General features: G+C 52.7%; 7 protein-coding genes across 7 annotated transcripts; 1 reads left to right on the plus strand and 6 right to left on the minus strand.

Moving 5' to 3' along the window:
* Window positions 1–377: 377 nt before the first annotated feature.
* On the minus strand, window positions 378–2,597 carry BGZ61DRAFT_480403 (uncharacterized protein; the record flags this gene model as incomplete). The annotated part of the gene is made up of 4 exons (XM_046249186.1): window positions 378–1,413; window positions 1,468–1,538; window positions 1,593–2,112; window positions 2,161–2,597. The coding sequence occupies 4 exons, from the start codon at window positions 2,595–2,597 to the stop codon at window positions 378–380; spliced, it is 2,064 nt and encodes a 687-aa protein (XP_046102053.1).
* Window positions 2,598–3,867: 1,270 nt separating this feature from the next.
* On the plus strand, window positions 3,868–5,156 carry BGZ61DRAFT_455668 (uncharacterized protein). The gene has a single exon (XM_046246417.1). It carries the CDS (start codon window positions 3,879–3,881, stop codon window positions 4,959–4,961), a length of 1,083 nt encoding a protein of 360 aa, XP_046102054.1. The 5' UTR covers window positions 3,868–3,878; the 3' UTR covers window positions 4,962–5,156.
* Window positions 5,157–5,272: 116 nt separating this feature from the next.
* Window positions 5,273–7,207, minus strand: BGZ61DRAFT_534807 (serine carboxypeptidase S28-domain-containing protein; the record flags this gene model as incomplete). Its single annotated transcript, XM_046254192.1, has 1 exon — window positions 5,273–7,207. The coding sequence occupies one exon, from the start codon at window positions 7,205–7,207 to the stop codon at window positions 5,273–5,275; it is 1,935 nt and encodes a 644-aa protein (XP_046102055.1).
* Window positions 7,208–10,912: 3,705 nt separating this feature from the next.
* BGZ61DRAFT_480406 (uncharacterized protein) lies at window positions 10,913–11,820 on the minus strand (the record flags this gene model as incomplete). Its single annotated transcript, XM_046249187.1, has 2 exons — window positions 10,913–11,559; window positions 11,616–11,820. The coding sequence occupies 2 exons, from the start codon at window positions 11,818–11,820 to the stop codon at window positions 10,913–10,915; spliced, it is 852 nt and encodes a 283-aa protein (XP_046102056.1).
* A 1,107-nt stretch (window positions 11,821–12,927) lies between these two features.
* Window positions 12,928–15,598, minus strand: BGZ61DRAFT_455673 (heterokaryon incompatibility protein-domain-containing protein). The gene has a single exon (XM_046246418.1). It carries the CDS (start codon window positions 15,530–15,532, stop codon window positions 13,193–13,195), a length of 2,340 nt encoding a protein of 779 aa, XP_046102057.1. The 5' UTR covers window positions 15,533–15,598; the 3' UTR covers window positions 12,928–13,192.
* Window positions 15,599–15,862: 264 nt separating this feature from the next.
* On the minus strand, window positions 15,863–17,987 carry BGZ61DRAFT_455678 (cytochrome P450). Its single transcript, XM_046246419.1, has 6 exons — window positions 17,656–17,987; window positions 17,207–17,553; window positions 17,009–17,134; window positions 16,438–16,921; window positions 16,147–16,354; window positions 15,863–16,095 (listed from the first exon to the last, which is right to left on the minus strand). The coding sequence occupies exons 1-5, from the start codon at window positions 17,797–17,799 to the stop codon at window positions 16,235–16,237; spliced, it is 1,221 nt and encodes a 406-aa protein (XP_046102058.1). The 5' UTR covers window positions 17,800–17,987; the 3' UTR covers window positions 15,863–16,095; window positions 16,147–16,234.
* On the minus strand, window positions 17,572–18,711 carry BGZ61DRAFT_60122 (uncharacterized protein). The gene is made up of 2 exons (XM_046256898.1): window positions 18,031–18,711; window positions 17,572–17,852 (listed from the first exon to the last, which is right to left on the minus strand). The coding sequence occupies exons 1-2, from the start codon at window positions 18,558–18,560 to the stop codon at window positions 17,825–17,827; spliced, it is 558 nt and encodes a 185-aa protein (XP_046102059.1). The 5' UTR covers window positions 18,561–18,711; the 3' UTR covers window positions 17,572–17,824.
* Between the last annotated feature and the right edge of the window lie 526 nt (window positions 18,712–19,237).

Here is a 19,237-nt window from a genome sequence, read left to right on the forward strand (position 1 = left end):
ACCGTTGGCAGCCCCACCATTCCTCTATCGAAACCCGACGGTGTCAAACAAATTTGAAGATGTATCTGGAAAAACTTTCCCTCTTTTTTAATTTTCTGATGAATGCTTGTCGCAAGATGTGTCGGGTCATTACATAGGTCTTCTTGGATTTCTCTACAGCCTCATTCAATAACTACATTCCCCGTTGTCAAGGCCAGCCTCTCTTAGCTAATACATCAGTAGCCGTTGCATTGGAACTAGATTAAACCCTACACGTATGAGACTTGACGGAAGAGTGATCTTCATATGTAATTCCCATATCCTTGCGAATCTATTACATGCCATATTTGCCACTGTGTCATTCTCGTAGGTATCCTCCTCCTTCGTTTTAAGATAATCTAAACATCCTCATCAACCCAAGATCCCGGCATCCTCCTCACGAGCTTGAGATTCTTAACACCCTCGGCTTTGCAAAGCTTTTTCACAATCCGTCGCTCAAACCTACTCTCTATGAGATCGCATGCATACTGGAACGCTTTTGAACGTACCCGACAGCTCTCATGTTCCTCGGACCCCATCCATGGCCCCCCGAAGAGAGCACGTTCAACAACCAAATCCGAATGGTGTCGGCTCGGTACGAGAAGGAAAGGAAATTCAACCCCCAGACCAGCGGCCTTCCAGGTTTTATGACCTTCTGCTGGTTGTGCCTCGAAGCGGTATAGGTCTAACCAGTCGTCAGATGCGCTACCGTAGGTCAAATGAGGGAACTCGGCCATGAGGTCAGGAGTAGAGCATGACTGATCACACGTCATGACCCAACATGGGAGTTTCCGGCCCTGGAATTCTTGGACGGCAAACTGTGGTGTATATAAGCCGGAAGAGTTGAAGTCAACAACTTCGGCCCAAATCGAAGTGCAATGAGCTATCTCGATCGTGAGATATCGCTCAATGTTGACGCCGCACTGCTCCAGTAGATTTACCCAAGACTCAACCATCCACAGGCTATCGCATGGATTTTCTGGACACTTCATGATACCTTGAAGTGCCGTCAGTCCGTTCCAAGGATCATTTATTCCAGCCCATGCTTTGGAGTGAATATCAAATCCATGCCCAACAAGCTCTGTAACAAGGTACACAGATGTCTTTGTATCGAATTGTATTTCTTCGATGTCAACCGATGTGATGAAATGCATGACGACGTTGTTCCATACATCGTTTCCAAACAGTATCCAGTTGTCCGAGAAATATCTTTTATAAGCCTCGATACAGTGGTTTGTGTAATCTGGATGCTCATTGGTCTTTAATAAATAACGGAACTCTGAGGCCGTGAGGGAATCTTTCTGAAAGTCGATATAAACGGGTGCAGCGCACTTCCGCATAAAACCACCATATATACGAATGGAGGATATAGTTTCCGGGAGATGATTTCCATTTCTTATGCCTTATATCAGTTTAAGGAAGCGTTATGCAGGAGTAGAATATACGAACCTTTCGAGTACAACCGAATAATGCGGCATCAAGAAACCGGCAATATCGTAGGAATCAAGTACGATAGCAAGCTACCGCCATATTTAGTTCGGTTCGTACAAATCAATCATCTCAGTGCAACTAACTCCAAGTAGAGATATCCCATCCCCTGGGTAAAGGAGAGGAGATGCTAGCCTCGTAGCAGGGGTCAGCGGCCCTTCAGTTAGAAGGGCCTGGAATGCCACAAGATCGTTTCGATTCATGATCCGCTCAAGTTCCACCTTAAGGCCTCTGAAATCTTCAAGAAGCAGAACGTGGGGGAACTGAATAGAGAATGTTAGGGGGTTGAGAAATCCTCGTTGTATAGACAATTTGATGTAAAGGCGGAGTAAAGGCGAGCTAATTAGCAACGTCGATTCTTCCTGGACCGCATTGGTGGATTGATTCGACGATTTCTTCCGTTTGGTAACATGTTCGAGATAATATACGGAACCCCATGAGTGCCTCCAAGACTTAACTTCCATGTCTGAAATATTCCTAATTCTCCGAGGCTGTATTATTTGCGGGTCAGACGTACTCTCAATCGTATTCTCCTCGTTAGAAGCGTCGATGATGGGAGTGGGAGTGGAGTTCAGCTTCCGTTTCGGAGAAGTCATAAGCATGACACTTTGAATTATCAGGTTAATGTATTTCCTTACTGGGAGCCATACTTACAGAATATTCCCAGTCATATTGGAGTGTAGCGACGCGAGTGATTGGTCCAGTTCGTTACTACACTTGCGCAAAGCCCCTCTGTGCTGTAGGAAAAGGGCCCCCAGAGCACCAAAGGGTTTAATTCTTCTCGTTTGGCTAGCAAATATCATGTTGATCATACCGTGAAGACGCAAAACTTTATCGCTGCAGTCGCGCATGATTTTATACAACTGTCTGAGGAGAACAACATCCCACGGCCTGGACGATTCCTCGTAGCCATTGAAAGCGACCTCTAGAGAGTGAAATATCACTTCGATGTTCTCTAGCTTCTCGGAAAGACTGGATAGCTCTTGTGCTGCGGACTTGTAGGCGTTGATCTTCTCACGGATGCTTGTCGTCATCTGCACCAGCTGCAACCCCAGGCCGACAACGGCGAGGGCGAGTGAAGCGGGATCCATTTCGAGAAGGCGTTTGATAGAAGACTCACGTTAAAGAGATGGTGAGTGGAAAGAGCAGATGCAAACGGTAGATTGAGTCATATCTAAGAGGCTTTGAAGGCGCAGCCTGGTCGTCGATTTCCCCGCAGATTCAGAAGTCATACGTCAGTGTTATGTGAGGTCATCCAACTGTCTCATTTTGTGTCGAGGGTTTTTGGGAAACAGCCAATCGAGGCCTCTAGAACCTGCACTTTCAGCATGTACGGAGTGGCTTCGCGACGTGGCCCTCAAGCGTAGTTAGTAACTCAACGCCATTGGACACCAGTTGTTAGCCAGCCTCAATTGTTGACGAATAAACCGCGATTTTCAAGTACCTTCTGCAGGTGAGCGAGATAGATTGATTTTTGGAGTATCTCACTGGTGGCGGAAGGATATTGACAGCGTGGCCCATTATGCCTTGCAACCCAATGCTACACAACGCTGCGGGCTGCGCCCACAACTTCGCCTCACGTTGTTATGAGGCTGCCAGCAGAAAAGCCATTGGGCTACTTTGTAGATTATACTAGCTATTGGGTAAGGCTCTCAGAGGTAAGTACAGTAAGTATTCCTTCAGGTGTGGCAATTAAGCCTTTAGTACGGTTTCTTTGATTTCGCCGCTGTTAAAGAACTGGGAATTGGCCGAACTTCTGGAGTCACCTAATCTGGGTGGGCGGTAGTGCACCTCTCATCTGTTATTTCTTGGCTGAGGGAACATCCCACTGTGAGCGTACTGGAGGCCTATCATATTTGGGGGAACAAGTTTAGTCTCCGCTGGACCCCCCCTTTGAGTATTCGTCCTCGTAGCCAAACTATCGTGGCTCATGGTAGCTCTGAAGCGGGGACTGGTCAGGATTCCGCGGGGAATCTCATGGTTCCACAAGCATCGGGTTTGATGGCGTCATTGGACTGCGAGCTCGTTGATGCATGATCCCAGATGCTCCAAGACAGAATTCTCGGGATCCAATGGCGGAAGAAACACGGAGAAGAATCCGTGATAATATCCTCTAACGATCCCTCACGTAGATGTGCCCCCAATGCAGGCTTGTCTCCACCGAAGTCGGGGTCGAGACAGAACTGGATCTGCTTCTCCAACGCGATATCTCCACTATCCAACATCAAATGCCCCCCAATCTGCCTCCGTCCCTCCGCATTTTGCCCCCACGGTGGAGTCCTCCGGCGTCGGGCTGGTCATGAGTACAAAAAGCCTTGGGCGCAATTGGTCTCTTTGGGTCGCGGTCTTCTCTCCGGCGTTTGGCATCGGCAATGGCTTTCGTTTTCAATAGCCGATGGTTTGCAGCCCGGCGTCTTATATCCCGAGCGTGGCCCTCGTCGGATTGCGCCAAACCGCTGCCACGATCTCTCTCGACTCTCTCCCGGTATATTCACTCACCGTCCGCGACCATGAAGCTGCTCTACCCCACCTCGCTCAAGCTCGACGTCGCGAGCATCGACGGCTTCTCCGTCGCGCTGCAGCCCTACGACGTCAAGGCGCCGATCCCCGAGGAGCACATTGACGCCGAGGTGCTCGTGACGTGGACCAACAGCGCCGACAACCTCAAGGATGCCGCCGCGCGCATGACGAAGCTGCGCTGGATCCAGTCGCTGGCCGCCGGGCCCAACGACGTGCTCGCCGCGGGCTTCGACACGGCCAAGATCACAGTTACGACGGGCTCCGGCCTGCACGACCACACCGTCGCCGAGCACACGCTGGGCCTCCTGCTCACGGCCGCGCGCCGCTTCTACGAGATGCGCGATTATCAGCTGCAGGCCAAGTGGCCCGCCCACCTCGGCGGCCCGCAGCCCGACCGCCCGGCCGGCGCCTTCACCACGCTCCGCGACGCCCGCGTGCTCGTCTGGGGCTTCGGCAACATCGCAAAGGCCCTCACCCCGCACCTGATCGGGCTCGGCGCCGACGTCCGCGGCGTGGCTCGCGCGGCCGGCGTGCGCAACGGTATCCAGATCTACGGCGAGGACAGCCTCGCCGAGCTGCTCCCGCAGACCGACGCCCTCGTCATGATCCTGCCCGGCTCCGACGCGACGCGCCACGCCCTCAACGCCGAGCGCCTGAAGCAGCTGCCCAAGCACGCCTGGGTCGTCAACGTCGGCCGCGGGACCGCCATCGACGAGGCCGCCCTCACCAGCGCCCTGGAGAAGCGCGAGATTGGCGGCGCCGCCCTCGACGTCTTCGAGGTCGAGCCGCTGGCCGAGTCGAGCGGGCTCTGGAAGGCCCCCAACGTCGTCATTTCGCCCCACGCTGCGGGAGGTCGTCCCCAGGGCTCCGAGGCCTTGATTGCCGATAACCTGAGGCGGTTTATGTCTTCGCAACAATTGAAGAATGTAATCTAAATAAAAAATAATTAGATGAGCACCCAAAAAAAATAGACAAACATGCAACCCAAGTCGAGACTTGAAATATTCCCAACCTTTGTATCATCTGGAGCTTCCTGGTTGCGACTGAGCACTCTCATTCCCCGCCCCCACCTTGACGAACGGCTATTGAAGGCGGTCGTTGTGTGGGTGACACCCGAGCTAAGACACGCAGGATACAAATTCATGCAAAGAAATCGAAGAGGGAGGATGTCTGCTTGAAATGTTCAGTAATTGTAATATATACTCTATAAATCGTCCAATGACTTCGTGAATCATGCAAATCAGAGCTACATGATGGCAAACATGGCTGACACAACACCAACCACCACGGAAATGACACTCAGGCCAACCCGTCCGGCGCTATTCTCGCCGTCACCCTTATTCGCATCCGAGGAATCAGCGGAAGTGCCGTCGGCATTATTCCCCTTCCCATCAACGCCCTTTGCGTTCCTGACGTCGTCCCGGCTCTGGTTGAAGCACGGCGACCACACCTCCCACGCCTTGAGGAACAGTTCCACGCCCTGCTCGAGAGGCGTGACGTCCTCGATGCTGCCTCGCTGGAACGGCCGTATTGACAGATCCTCCACGTGTGCTGCGCCGGCGTACACAAGTCCGAAAACATCCGTTCCGTTGGTGAGCTGGTTGCACGCGGGAACCTTCTTGGTCACGGCTCGACTGGGCATTCCTGCTCCCTCCTCTTGGCTCGACACCGAGAACGACCGCCAGGGGTCGAACTCGCCGTTGGTGAACATGACGTTGCTAGCGTTCATGTCCCAGCCGCCCATCTCGAGTAAATAGCTGTTGTTGAGCCGCGACGGGAAGCTGGAGTCCTTGATGCCCGGGAAGGTCTCCTGCTCGAGCAGAATGTCCCGGAAGGCCGTCACGTTGTAGTAGTCGCTGATGACCTGGTACTCGTTGCTGGCGTTTGAGCCCTGGTAGTAGCCCATCTCGTTGAGCGTTTGCCACGACCAGCTGAGGCTGTCGACGGCGTCGGTAAAGGTTGAGCTGCTGCCCAGCGGCTGGTCGTTGATCCACGACATGAAGGACGCCTTGCCGTTGTAGATGCCGAAGAGCATTGCCGCAAACGCAAGCTGGCCGCCGTCGTTTCCGTTGGCCGCAGCAATTCCGTTCTTGGACGGAGGAGCATCTCCACTGTTATTGAAGAGCACCGACAGCAAGTCCGCAACAGTCTCGGCCGCGGATGCATCGTTGATGTACTCCTCGACGTCGAAACTCTCCATCCAGTCGCAAAAGTACTGCACAGTGTGCATGGCGCCGAAACTCTGGTAATAACCCGCGAATGAGAGGGCGTAGGTCAAGCTGGAGCCAATGTCAAAGGGCGTGTATGAAAAGGCATTATCGAGATTGTCAAAGGTCGCATCGTCGTCGGTGGCAAGATAGGTACCTGCGTAGATGATCTGAGAAGCACTGTCGTTGGAGCCGGAGCTGAAGGTTTCATCCACGTATTGGATGGCGGCCTCGAGGTCGTTGGTGCAGTTCTTGGAGATGGCCCGCACGATGGGGTTGTAGTAAATAGATCCATCGGCCTGCGTCTCGACCGGCGCGCTGGAAGACCAGGCGGCGTAGAAGATTTCCGGGTGCATCAGGCGAGCCCAGGCGGCGCGCATGCCGGGATAGGATCCGCCCATGAAGATCCACGGCGTGTGGTACGGGTCCAGCTTCTCGGTGCTTTTGACGACCTTGTTGAGAGACAGCTTGGTCTTGTTGAAGTTGTTGGCAAAGTACGCCACGTCCTCGATTGCTTGATCTGCAGTCAAGTACTGGTAGCCCGAGGCGCCGGAGAGCGGAAGGCCGGTCTCATCGTCCATGGGAACAGGCCTACTGTAGCCGTAGTAACGATGCTCCCAGCCAACGACCAACCCGTTGAGCTTCGCAGCGAGCCGCAACGGAGCGCTCACCATGTCGGACTCGGCGATGAAGCCCGCCGCCGAGTCGGGCGAAATGCCACCCTCGCCAAAGTCAAACAGGATGACGGGTCCGCCCGTCTGGTAGTAGGTGTCATTGACGAAAAATCGGTTGGGGTACGTTTCCTCGTTGGATTTGTCGAAGTGGTCGACGGGGATGCTGATGTTGTAGTTGGGCACCTCCGGCAGCGCGGCCGAGTCGCTCTGGCGCTTCCCCAGCGCTCGCCGCCAGTTGACGTTGATTCCCAGCGCCGTGTGCGCCAGGAACACTGTGGAGGCCCACGCCGAGAGCTTCATTGTTTCTGTCGCTGAAACACCAAACAAGGCAAGCCAAAGTCAATGTAAGTGATCCAAGAGACGATTGCCAAGGAATGCAACCAAAACAACGGCCGCTTTCACAAGAAGACAACGGGGACACGGAGGGCCAAGCCATTTAGCACCGGGGAGCACCAGGATTAATAAAGGGCTGGTGCTACGCGAGCGGTCAGCTCTCAGCCCCGGAGCACCCGCCGGCGTCCTCTTTAGGCTGGTCCATGGCCAGTTGTTGGTTGGTTGCTCGACGCCTGGACAGGGCTGATGGGCAGCGGAACGGGCAGGTTTCAAATTGGGTGCTAATTTTAAAATTGGGCTGAAAAGCCACATGGACGGACTGCTCGTGCAGGGAGCCATTATGCTTACATTGTATGGACGCGCTCCTGGATACACGCAGCCAGCGCTGAAGTTCCCTACCCACCTGAGAGTGCCTCGCAATTAGCTCTTTAGCAGCAGCATTAGGGGACGCCCTTGAAGCTTTAGTGCCGTAGATGGGATCGTCTCTCATCTAGCTCCCAATTAACCCCGGACGCGATGCACCGGAGGCCTTTGGCGGCGCCCGCGCACAGCCGCCTGAGATCGAGAACCAAAGATCATACTCCAGACCCTTCAAACAGCCTAGCAGCTCGCGGTACAACTTGGACGGTTGGCCATGGCTGCAACCTGGAGCCGTCAGCGCTAACGCGAGATTTCTTCCGCCGAGTCGCATGACCTGATTGTTAGTGTAGTGGCGGAGCATCGCGCGAGCCAATATTTCGCCTGTGGCCGGGCCAGCGCAGCAGAATCGCCTCACGACCCCTGCGCAGCGTCGATCCGTCGGGAACCGGCAGCCAAGACCGGCCTGCCTTAATTGCAGCCCTGGGGGGTCTAGTGTAGGCAGATTCGAGGCATTAGCGCAGGTCGTACAGCGCGCCTGGGTCCCGAAAACTTGATTGTGGCCAAGGCAGTGCTGCGTTGGGGAGAGAATGGAAGTGGCCGAGAGGCGGTAAAGTTCCCGGACTTTGGAGACGATTGGCCCTTATCCTGCCACTCATAATGATGCGCAATGTGCCCGAGCCTGGCATTTTTAGAGAGTCTACGACGGAGATGCATCCAATGATGTTGGTAGGGTCGGGCTTAGGAAGAATCCTGATCTGCGAGTGCCTTGCACATGAATCGACATTTTGCGAAGGATTCGACGGAGGATGCGTTGGTCAATGCGGACACTAATAACATCGCCATTTGTGGGGAAACGCCACAGCCGAGGTCTCACCTCTTTGCATGCGACTTGCAGGATCCTTCGGGATAATGTGTCAGATATACAATTGAGACAATATTTCTGACTTGGAAAATGCGTTAGAAAGTGATCCGAAAAAGAAAAATGCTGAGCCCACTTCAGGTGACGTAGTACTGGGTGATCAGTCACAAATCATATGCCGTTGCCGCGCTGTGTCTTGCAAGACCACATGGAAGACCGCGATGTTGCTACTCAGGTGCGGATTTTACAAATAAAGCAGACGAAAATATTGACCTTCAGCCTTATGCACGAGCGAGAAGGGATATAAGGACACTGCGCGGATGGTCAGGGTTAGGGTTAGGGTTAGTGGTGATCATCCTATTAGGGTTATCTTAACACATCGATGAAAGAAACCGATGCTGATAAGCTCAGCTGATAAGCTCATTTTCAATCCGCAACAAAATTCCGTCCAAGTTGAATCACCTCAATAGATTTGAGAGTTGTAGTGTGTAGGTTGAATGCGGAGACGAAAGTCTGACATCCACTGGTGGCCGCTGACGGTAGGGACGTTCGATTGAGTAGCCAATTTGTCTCGGAAGAGTTTAATACAGAGCGATATTGCGCAAACATTATCAATTTATCGTATTATACTCTAAGTAGCCTTTGGGGATTGTGGGTCAGATTCTGGCCTCTTGTGTTCACTCAAGCAGGCAGAGTCCACAGGCTTGATGGTGGTTACGAGCACGTAGTTTTCAGTCACATTGCGTACTACTACGGTTTCGATTTAATTTGAAATTCTGACTGTCCGGTTCATCTTGTCAACACTCGCCCTTGTGGGCTATGCCCCAGCACCATCGATTAACACCACTGTGGAAGGAGAGATCCCCGGAATTCAAGCAAAAGGTTGGGCCGGTACTACCTTCTCTTATTTCCCACTAATTAGAAATCCCCTTTCAACTACTTGGATGGCTCTTTCGATTTGTTTCATTAAAAACAAGATGCTTGCAGCCATTAGGGCTAGGATTGGTGGATTCCTTCAACAGGAAATGCCGTACCGGGCAGGACCAGTAGCCAGACCTATTGGGGCCATAAATTGGGAAGGTCCCGGACAGGACCTTCAGGACAGCATCATCCTTCTAGCATCTCATTCAATTGACAGTCTTTTGACCTATCCTTTGGAGACCTATCAGAGATCTATTTGATCAAACGGTATCAGCTGAAAAAGCTATCTATTTTACCCAGCTGTCCGACTTATCCGGACCCCAAAACCCGACCCTATCCGACCTTTCCGTCACAACACTATCGCGGTCATCACAGCTCTGCCTCTGGGTGGGTTGTGTGTTCTTAGTGTCCTCTGCTCACTCCCTCGCTCACTAGCGACTCCGCCTCTGCTTTCTGTGTACAGGCCAGATCAGGCCTCTCTCGGCGTTTGCTCAGCGGGGTGTGTAATGAGAGGAAAATGTGCCTAGATAATATAAATAAGACTCTAGCAAAGTTATCAAAAATTGGAAAATTGTACAAATATGTAGTGGAACGTTTGGGCGATTAGGAAGGTTCCTATACAACAAGATGAGGATACCTCATGAGCCTTCTTCATCAGACGCGTATTTAATCTATCTCTAATTTTCCGTTACAAATAATTCACATACGCCGCAAGGAATGTTCTATGTTTTAGCTGCAAGGCTCAATTCACTCGGTTCAGGTCAGCGCTACGGCCCAGCGATCTCCAGGAACAAAAGGCAGATACATGATGAATTGTTGATTGGTGCCGATCTCACCTCCACTCAACCGGCAGTATGTTGTGCAAGGGTTCGGGTAAAAAGAAATCCACAATGGTCGCACAGTGAGATGGGAGAGATCGGATCTCCGCATGAAGCCGATGGCTTGCAGTGGATTGGACATTGAGAGAGCCGATGTCACCCACCCAGCTCGTAACTAAAAATATACACATCATGTTGTGAAACCAACGACTGCATCGACACAACTGTGATGAAAATATTTCATGACAGTGAATGTCAACGGCGGGAGTTCAATCAACTTCATGCGCTCATCAGGCGTCGTCTTGAAGCGCTGTTCTATGCTAGTTCAATGCAGCCCACATGTAATCACTGGTTAAAACGCCTCAAATTTGACCCCAAACGAGGTATAATCCCAGGTGGTTGAGAGTTTCCCGATTCAGATCTTCAAATAAATACGGAGAAAATGGAGGCAGAGGAGAGTACTTTGAGAAAGTTGTTCAAGAATCTATCAACATCGGCTTCAACTACCGCCTCTATTTGGAAAAATCCCATTAATGCCTTAGAAGCCGTATGAGCTTGAAAAGACGCCAAACCCGCTGTCTAGAACCATGGGGTATAGTGCTGGTCTAATAATTCATCATCTAATGCGCCAAACCACGTCTATCGCCTTCATTCCTGCTCCTCTATTAAACGCAAGACTTGGAGTTCTTCTCTGAACCTCCTCATCGTCACCCTTTAAACATTTGTCGCCTTGGGCCTCCACATACACCAGGCAACCGCAATGCACGTCTTGAGAAACGTGGCGATCCACAGAGCACCGGCGAAGCCAACCCAGGACTTGGACAAGAAACCTCCACCGATGGCTCCCGCAAGCAACAGCACGGCGCCGACGGACCGTCGGCTTCGGTCGGCGTTCTCAGCAAGCGGGGCCGTGAATAGCTTGGCGTCGCTCATGAGGTCGCAGTAGAGACTGGTCAGCACAACCGTCGGCATGCTGTTGTACTTGAGGACTCTGCTGGCGACGATCTGGCCGGCGCTCTGGAATGCGAGGAGGGTGATGGGCGCGTAGTCGGACCAGGGGAACGCGTCCTCGACGGTCTCGATGATGAGGCCATCCCGGTGGATCGTGGTCCGCCCCGTCGGCGTGTTGTGGACAGCTCCCGTGGTGGCGAGGATAGCGACGATGCCCGTGATAAGCGCCTGCAGCAGGAAAGACGCCGCGAGGACCCAGCGCTTCTGGGGGCCGAAATAGCGGTGGAAGCTCGAGAAGAAGAGCGCTCCGATGGCGAAGCAGACAATGGCGAGAAGACAGCGGGACCACGCCTTGCCGGGCAGGTTCTCGGGCTGGCCGCTAACGCCCAAGCCGACGAAGATGGTGTTTCCTGGGATGCTTATCAGCGCGGAACGGCCAATGTCGATATCGCACAGATAGACTCACCGGTCTGCATACTGACGAAGCAGCCGTACATGTTGAAGGCGGCGCTGTCGACCAGGCCCGCGACGAGGAAACACACCAGGAGCAGCAGGTCGCCCCATCGCGTGTCGACGTCGCCGGTCCATCGTTGCGACGACCCGATGGCGCGGGCCTGTTCCTTGGCCGTAGCCTCGGGGCTTTCGCTGGGGGGGACAGAGGAGTCGGCCATGGTGGCGGTGAAGATATAGGTACCTAGGCAATGGAATTGCAGCTACGAGAACGGGTGAAGTTCAAAAAGCAGGGTGAGGTGAGCCAGCGCCACAGCAATATAATTTTCTCACCGGGCTCCTGGCACAGGGCACGGGCAAAATGACTCAATCTCTTTACTGATATTTTTCCCAAGGGACCGCCGAGCAAATGCGCAACGCGCCCTCGTGAGAGGAATTGCGTGCTCGGCGTGGCGGGCCAACTAGTGGCCCATACCCGGCTCACAGTGCCGTCTTATCCAGTTGTCATCAAAAAAGGACGTGTTCGGCGGTCTCCAGTGGCTTTCAGTGGCCTTCAGTGGTCTCGCCAAGGCTTAGCACGCTTGGCTCTGGCGTCCGAGAGACGGCTTTTGATGAGCAGGCCGCAAATGCAACATCGCACCACAGCAGTTTCACCTAGAGGTACGTAACATGTGCGACTCTACGGAGTACACAATACATTTATTCCTACACGCTGCTTCCCTCCCCAGGATCCAGTGCACGAGCCGTTCCAAATGACTCCATCGCCATAATTAAATCCACAGGCATTTTTTCGTAAAATCGTCTCTGCTCAGGTGACGGCAAAATGCCAAGGGTGACGCAATGCCAAGGCAGCCCGTGGCGTCGGGTATAACTCCTTCACAGCATCGCTCACCCCGAAAACGTTAAAAACCCTCATTGCTATACGTCACAAACCACTTAGCTTCAATGACGTGGGTGGACAACTCCGTATATCGGCGTCTCAAAGAAAACGGCCACCAAGGGCATTCTACAGCTTGAATCCGATAAGGACTTTCTAGCTACGGCAAATCACAAAGCCAGAGGGTTCATTGAATGGCAATCAAGAGGAAGTAAACGCGGAATCAGCAATGATTTAGCTCTTATCTATGGCTTCAATGCATAATCATTACGCGCCAGCAGCCTGCCGCCAACCAAGGGAGCCCCTCCCTGATCGGTCCTGACAAGGTGCCCTCCCGCTGCTTTGAAAAGAGCCCAGAATTGAATCTTCGACCTACACACGTTGGCTTCCATTGATAATTTTCTAATCTTCTTAAGCGAGACTATCGACCTTGTCACGCCGCTATCATCCGCGTCAAAGTCGTCAAAGTCGTCAAAGTCGTCAAAGTCGTCAAAGTCGTCAAAGTCGTCCGGGCTAACGTGTGCGTTCAAAGCCAGCGCGCTATCTGGGCTAGGAACCATTTTACGCCAACTCTCGGCCCAAAAACTCAGCCTAACCAAGGAAATTCGTGACCCTTGGAGGTCGATTCAAGATCGCCTAATCACACGATGCAGCCATTTACGACATACGCACAGATAATAAAGAAACATCGCCATTCAACTTGATTTAAAGGATATTTAACCCAAGACAAGAGAGATGTCTTCCTTCTGAAGCCCTTCCCATACACTCCTCTTGACTCTACCGACCCCTTTGCGGTATGCAATGCCGTCTTCCCACACGACCCAGAGGACATTATAAAACGACCAAGTTTCCCGCTCAACAGGCTGAGGATCCGGATAGTGCAGACCGCGGGAGACTGCCACGATGTCACACAAAACCCCACTTTGCTCAACCTCATAGATCTGTTCAAGGTCCTCTCTAGAATCAACACTCAACTCGCCAACCTCGTCCCCCTCTTCATTTCTGAACACGGCCGTGACGCCAAGGGAGATTCCAAACATGGGTACCACGAACATGTTGGGATATTGGTAGGAGAGTGCCCTGTCAAGAGTAGTGTTGTATCGAGGCTTGAAGCCCCACAATTTGGCCCGTTGTGTCTGGGTGCAGAGATATCTCCAGTACGAGGGGGGTCGTTTAGAGGTGTCTGTTGGCTTAGAGTCGATGCCAAGAGGCACTGGATGCCAGAATTTGATATTGGGGCAGGATGGGTGTTCATAGTAGTAGGTCGTCTGGAGTTGCTGGTACGAAACCTCACACTCTGGGTCGTCAACCCATCTGCGATAGCGGCCTCGAGTTTCCAATATCTCCGCAATTCTCTTGGCCTCCGCCTCGGCGTCTTCTCTTCTGAACACCCACCCATCTGGGAGGTCGACTTCTTTCCCCATGTACCGACGCTTGTAGTCATACCATTTATTCTGGAACGGAAGAGGGAGCTGCGGCCCGTCCTTTGAATTTCGTGTGTACCATGTGAGCATTGGAATCGCCTGGTACGGTTCCCAATGCGATGTGCTCCATTGAAAAGGCCCGTTCTTCATATAACACGCCGAGGTAAAAGCGTGCATTTCCAGATAGCCTTGCCAACCCGCCCACGTCCAACTCGGGGGACACAGGACACCCGCATTTGATGACACTCGCTGCACAAGGCGATTTCCACGGGAGCGCCATAGCAGCGCTGCATCGAAAAACGCGGCAGGCAGTCCGTATACAAAGCCGTGCGGAAAAGCGACGCTCATCGACGAGAATGTGCTGGCAAAGGCTGATATCACGTCTTCGTCAAAGGTAAGCTTGCGTTGGGTGTAGAGATATATGAGATTGCAGAAAACCGATAAATCTGGAACATCGAGAGAGAGGTCGAACGGGGATAAGCTGTGGAGGGCTTCACCGCCGTCGATTCGTACGAGTTTCGAATCAAGATCGTGCGGTGTGTCGATGTCTTCGTAATATGTATTCGACCGGCAGATCCACCGCACCGAGTTCTTAAAGAAGACGAGCTTTCTTCGCGAGAATATCTGTTCTTGCATTGTCCAACCCCGGGTTGTCAGGGGCCCTCTGCGGAGTTGATCCTCCATCCGAGCAGTGATGCTCAGATTCTCCGTCAATTTCAAGATGGGAGGCAGCGTCCTCGGTTTTGACACATTCCTCAAACCTGGCAGGCCAGCTGATGCGTCTTTCCCGTCTGCTGCAATAATTGCAAGTGATGCATACTCGTAAATCGATGCCATTTGGGTGATGTGTCGGCGTAAGGAGTCCTCGTCGTCTTGAACAATGCAGAGAGAATCCACCCAGAGGTAGCGTTCGCCCAGCATTGGAACCAGTCTCATGGCATCACGAATGGTGGCTGCAATTTCCCCCTCCAGGCGATTGAAAATGCCTTTTTCTTGCAACTTCTCCAGGTTGTCCCTCTTGGCCTTGAGCGTGGGCACTTGGCCCCAGACATAACTGAGGGCAACATAACTTGCGGCTTCTGGGGCTGGAACTAGACACATGTCCACACAGTCGATGAGGTATTTCAGGGAGCTTTGCATCTTGAGAAGTTTCGCCGAGCACTTGGTTCCATGGTGTTCTGCGCAATCCGCGATCCACTGCTGCACCAAACGCGGATCGATGTAGTCGCGATCCAAGCTCCTCCCCATGCTAATACCTTGGCGGCCTGAGTTTTCGAGTAGTAGAAATTGAGCCGGCTGGTTGACCCAGGGAGTATCGTCTTCAAGATACTCCATATCGAGGCTCAGCCTGCCTCGATATATGCTCAGATCCAGCCTAGAGAAGGTTTCCCTGGCTCCGTTGCGAACGCAGGCTGCAAGGAGAGGCTGGTGCTCTTTGCACTCGGACTCATTGAGAATCTGTGTTCGGGTTCCAAGTGGAAACTGCAAAGATTCGAAGGACGGAGACGTGACACCTTCGATAAGCTCGCCTTCATTATCGAAGATTTTCATGCGCGTCACAGCCTCGAGGAAGCTATTGCATACACTGCATGACAGTGCAGGGCTTCGAGGAGACATCATGGAGTCTTCCATTGCGGTGGATTTGGGTAATGCTCCCGTTCAAGTTGGTGTGGGTGTTCGCTGTGCTTACCTCGAATGATGGGTTTGGATATTGAGCGATTTAGGCACCCGTCTGACATTCAATCACGGTAAAGTCATGTGACTTGGGTTTACACATATTATCCTGAGTAGGGGGGGCTTCAGCCATATGTGTAAAGAATTGCTATTCGCGCAAATGCCATTTGTTAGTTGCGTGTAGGTACAAATCTTGGCATTTGAGCCCCAGCTGAATGAATGTGCCCAGCCCATGTCCTGTGAAAGTAAAGTAAAGTCATGAGAGAATGGCTTACCCAAACTAGTCAATGTAATGAATAAAGCGTAAAATTACCTATTTATTAGGTGGGATATTTGGTCTATCTACGCCTGAGTAAATGGTTACGAGGCGCGGTGTGCGGTGTAAGCAACCCCCAACCCCCCAAGATCACGTTCTATCTGCAGGCGCAATAGCAGGATACACATGTGCGAAGAGCATTATCCAGTACATGCTATTGAATACATGTGCTTAATTATCCAGGGACAGTCTCTGAACATGATTTCTTCCGTATCATGTCAGTTAATGGAGCTATTGAAAGACAGGCAGACCATACACATTATTACTCCTCCAACATCGGCCATTCAGACCTCAAGCATGGCTCGTCCGGATTTCGATCTGAACGTAGTACCGCTGAAAATAGTTCAATTGGCTTCAGTAGTAGAAACTCTCATCCAGAGCTCAGACTGTGAGAAGATGCCACAGTTGAACACCTTCCACGGGTTAGTAGGATCGCAAAGCGAGAAGTCAAATCTTCGAAGTAGCTATAGAATAAAAATCAGTGAAATTCCCATGTCCAAGGACATGAAGTCCCCCACGAACAACGCAGGACAGAAGCTCGACGTACCTCCACGTAGACCTTGTTCAGCTCCATGAGAGCAACAGGCCGTCCCAGGCATTGCCATTTGCCGTAGCTGAAGATCAGATCCAGAGCACTCTCCATCTCCTTGAGCTTATCGGGAGACGAATCAAGCCATCGCTCTGGGCGGAACTCGCCCGCGTCCTTACCCCAAAGGTCCTCACGGCGGAAGATGCCCCAAGCGTCGTAACCAATACGCGTGCCGCCGGGGATGACTACGCCCTTCCAAATGTCGCCCTGGGGTGGCGCCTCCTTTGCCATGAGGCCAGCAACCGGGGGGAAGATGCGGAGACCTTCCTTGATGACTGCTTGGAGATACGGCAAATCGCGGGCGATGGATTCGGGAATGATTTCACTGGAGTATTGCGTGGTTGCGGCTTCTGCCCGGAGTCTGTTGTAGGCCCGAGGATTTGCTACAACATGCAGCATGGTGGAACGAATAACTGTTGCTGTGGTGTCGGATCCAGCAACGCTGTGAACAAATGGTCAGAATGTTTGGTGTCTGGCCAATATGCCCCTACACCTCTGGGTTGGCAGATTGAGGTATCCGGGAACTTACATTTGCAAGAGAATTTCAGACCCGGCTTCTTTCTGAGTAAGCCCGTGGGCCACGAATGATCCGAGCATGTCCTTCTGGATCTTCTTGTCTGGGCCAAATCTCTCAGCGGCAACATCCTTGGCGATTCTGTGCAATGGGATAATTAGCAAGATATCTTTCGTGAAGCGCCGTGGTGACGATGGAGAATCTGAAACGCACCCCATAATTCTGCCAAAACCCAACCGATCCTTTTCCGACGGCAACAATCGCTTGAAGAGAGGATGGCTCAAAATCTTAACCAAAACGGGGACTACCGTCGTTACCATCACCATTGGCAGAGTTTCTTCCGTCGTTCCAATGTATTCGTAGACATCCGAATCCGTCTCAAGGAAGCCAAACGGCTTCCCGAAAGCCAGATCGGAAATGACATCGAGAGTAAAGAACTGGGCTTTGCGGCCAAAGTCGACAGCTTTCTTTTCTGTGGCGTAATTTTTCAGGAGGGCGATGAAGGCGAGAACATTTTTGTCAATCTTAGGCTCAAGATTTTCGACTTCTCGGCCCCCATACTAGAAATGCGAGAACCGGCATGTCAGCATTCAGGGGCTTCAAGAAACAGCCACAGTGTTCGAGATGGAACAGTTACGGCGCAGCGTGGCGAAGCTACGTACCCCGGCAGCCATCTTGGACCGTAGTTTGAAGTGCTCATCCTCGTCCCGCCATGACAGGATGTTGTTGTTGGCAGGATCAAACCGCATTCCATCGTACCAATCTGAACGGCGATACTCGGTCCTCACGCCAAGGATGTGCTTCATGAAATCGGGATCCGACGTAATCAGGTCATTGGGGCCAACACGGGCAATGGAGCCTATTGGCAGACAGTGTCAATTGACTCGTGCTTTGAAGCAAAACCCGGCACTTGCTCGGGGAAATGACTGGTCATATATGTATGAGGAGAGAGGGGATGTCTCGAACAGGGTTCAAACAGAGACACCGATGGAACCCGCCGAAAAAGAAAGGAAACTGAAGCTGGGGATGACACTGACCATACTTCTTGTTGATTTCCCAGAAGTCGAGATAAGCCCTGCCATTTCCCACCGTCTTGATGAGCCACCACTTGGACAGTGAGGCGAGCAACGGCCCCTTGAAGTGACTTAGGCGACTGTACTGTCTCCAGGTCGAGAATACGGTCCAGACAAAAAGGACACCCACCACGGCCACGGCAATTTTGACCGAGGGGCGACTGTCGGTGAAGACGCCAGAGACGCTGGCAAACGCTAAGCTCATTGTTCCCGCCGTGGAATTTCCTGCTGCGCTGACCATGGCGCTCTGCAGAGACGAGGATCACTGAAGATGACCTGCACCGTGGGCTGCTGCGTGTTGCTGCGAGGTGACGAACAGCCAGAAAGCTGGGGAAACAGCACGGCCCGATGGATTGTTTCAGCTCCCTGAGATAAGAACGCGAGGGGCATCCATTACGACCCGAGAGCGCGGATCGGCTGGGATAATCAATGATCCTCCGTCTCGCTTGGCCGCTGTCCATTGCTCTGCCTCTCGCTTCTAGCGTCCCATCCATTCGTCGCGCCCGAAGCGGATTCCTGGAATTCCACGACGCTGACTAGACGTCCTAGCGCGGGCTGGACGAGCCTGGCGAGCCTGGACATCATTCCATCGTCACCAGGCGGGCGGTCTTGGATCACTAACCCACGCCTCCCGATAGGTGGCTGGCAAAAGCAGCACTACTACAGGCTGTTCCGGATCGCAATGGGGCTCTTGGAGGCTGGACCGCTGGGAACTTGAGTCGAGGCCGTGAAGACGGAACTCACGGGGAGCCGGCGCGTGCCGCCCAGGGATTGTTAGCGTAACCACTAGAACGGGCTCACAGGGCCGGTTCACAAGTCGCCAATCCGACTGGTGGAGCAGACGTCTTTTCTCTTCTCTCGTCCGTTAGCCGCGGGGGGATTCTCCAAGAGTACATATGCACCGAGCATGGCACGTATGGCACTGGTTGGAGGCTGGATGCTTGCCTGCAGGAGACACTCGCAGGTGACAGAAGGGGGCCGCGACGTTGCAGGATGGAGGGAACAGTGGAAGATGGAGGGAACAGTGCAAGATGGAGGAAACAGTGCAAGATGGAGGGTGTAAGACAGGAGGAGTGCTAACTCACCATGGAAGGCAAGACGCCTTCTCAACACGCAACTGGTCCATCTCGAGCCCTGAATCAACTTCCAAGCCTCAACAAGCGCCCCGTTC

Source organism: Ilyonectria robusta, assembly GCF_021365365.1.
Source record: "Ilyonectria robusta strain PMI_751 chromosome Unknown BGZ61scaffold_15, whole genome shotgun sequence".
NCBI classification, from domain to species: domain Eukaryota; kingdom Fungi; phylum Ascomycota; class Sordariomycetes; order Hypocreales; family Nectriaceae; genus Ilyonectria; species Ilyonectria robusta.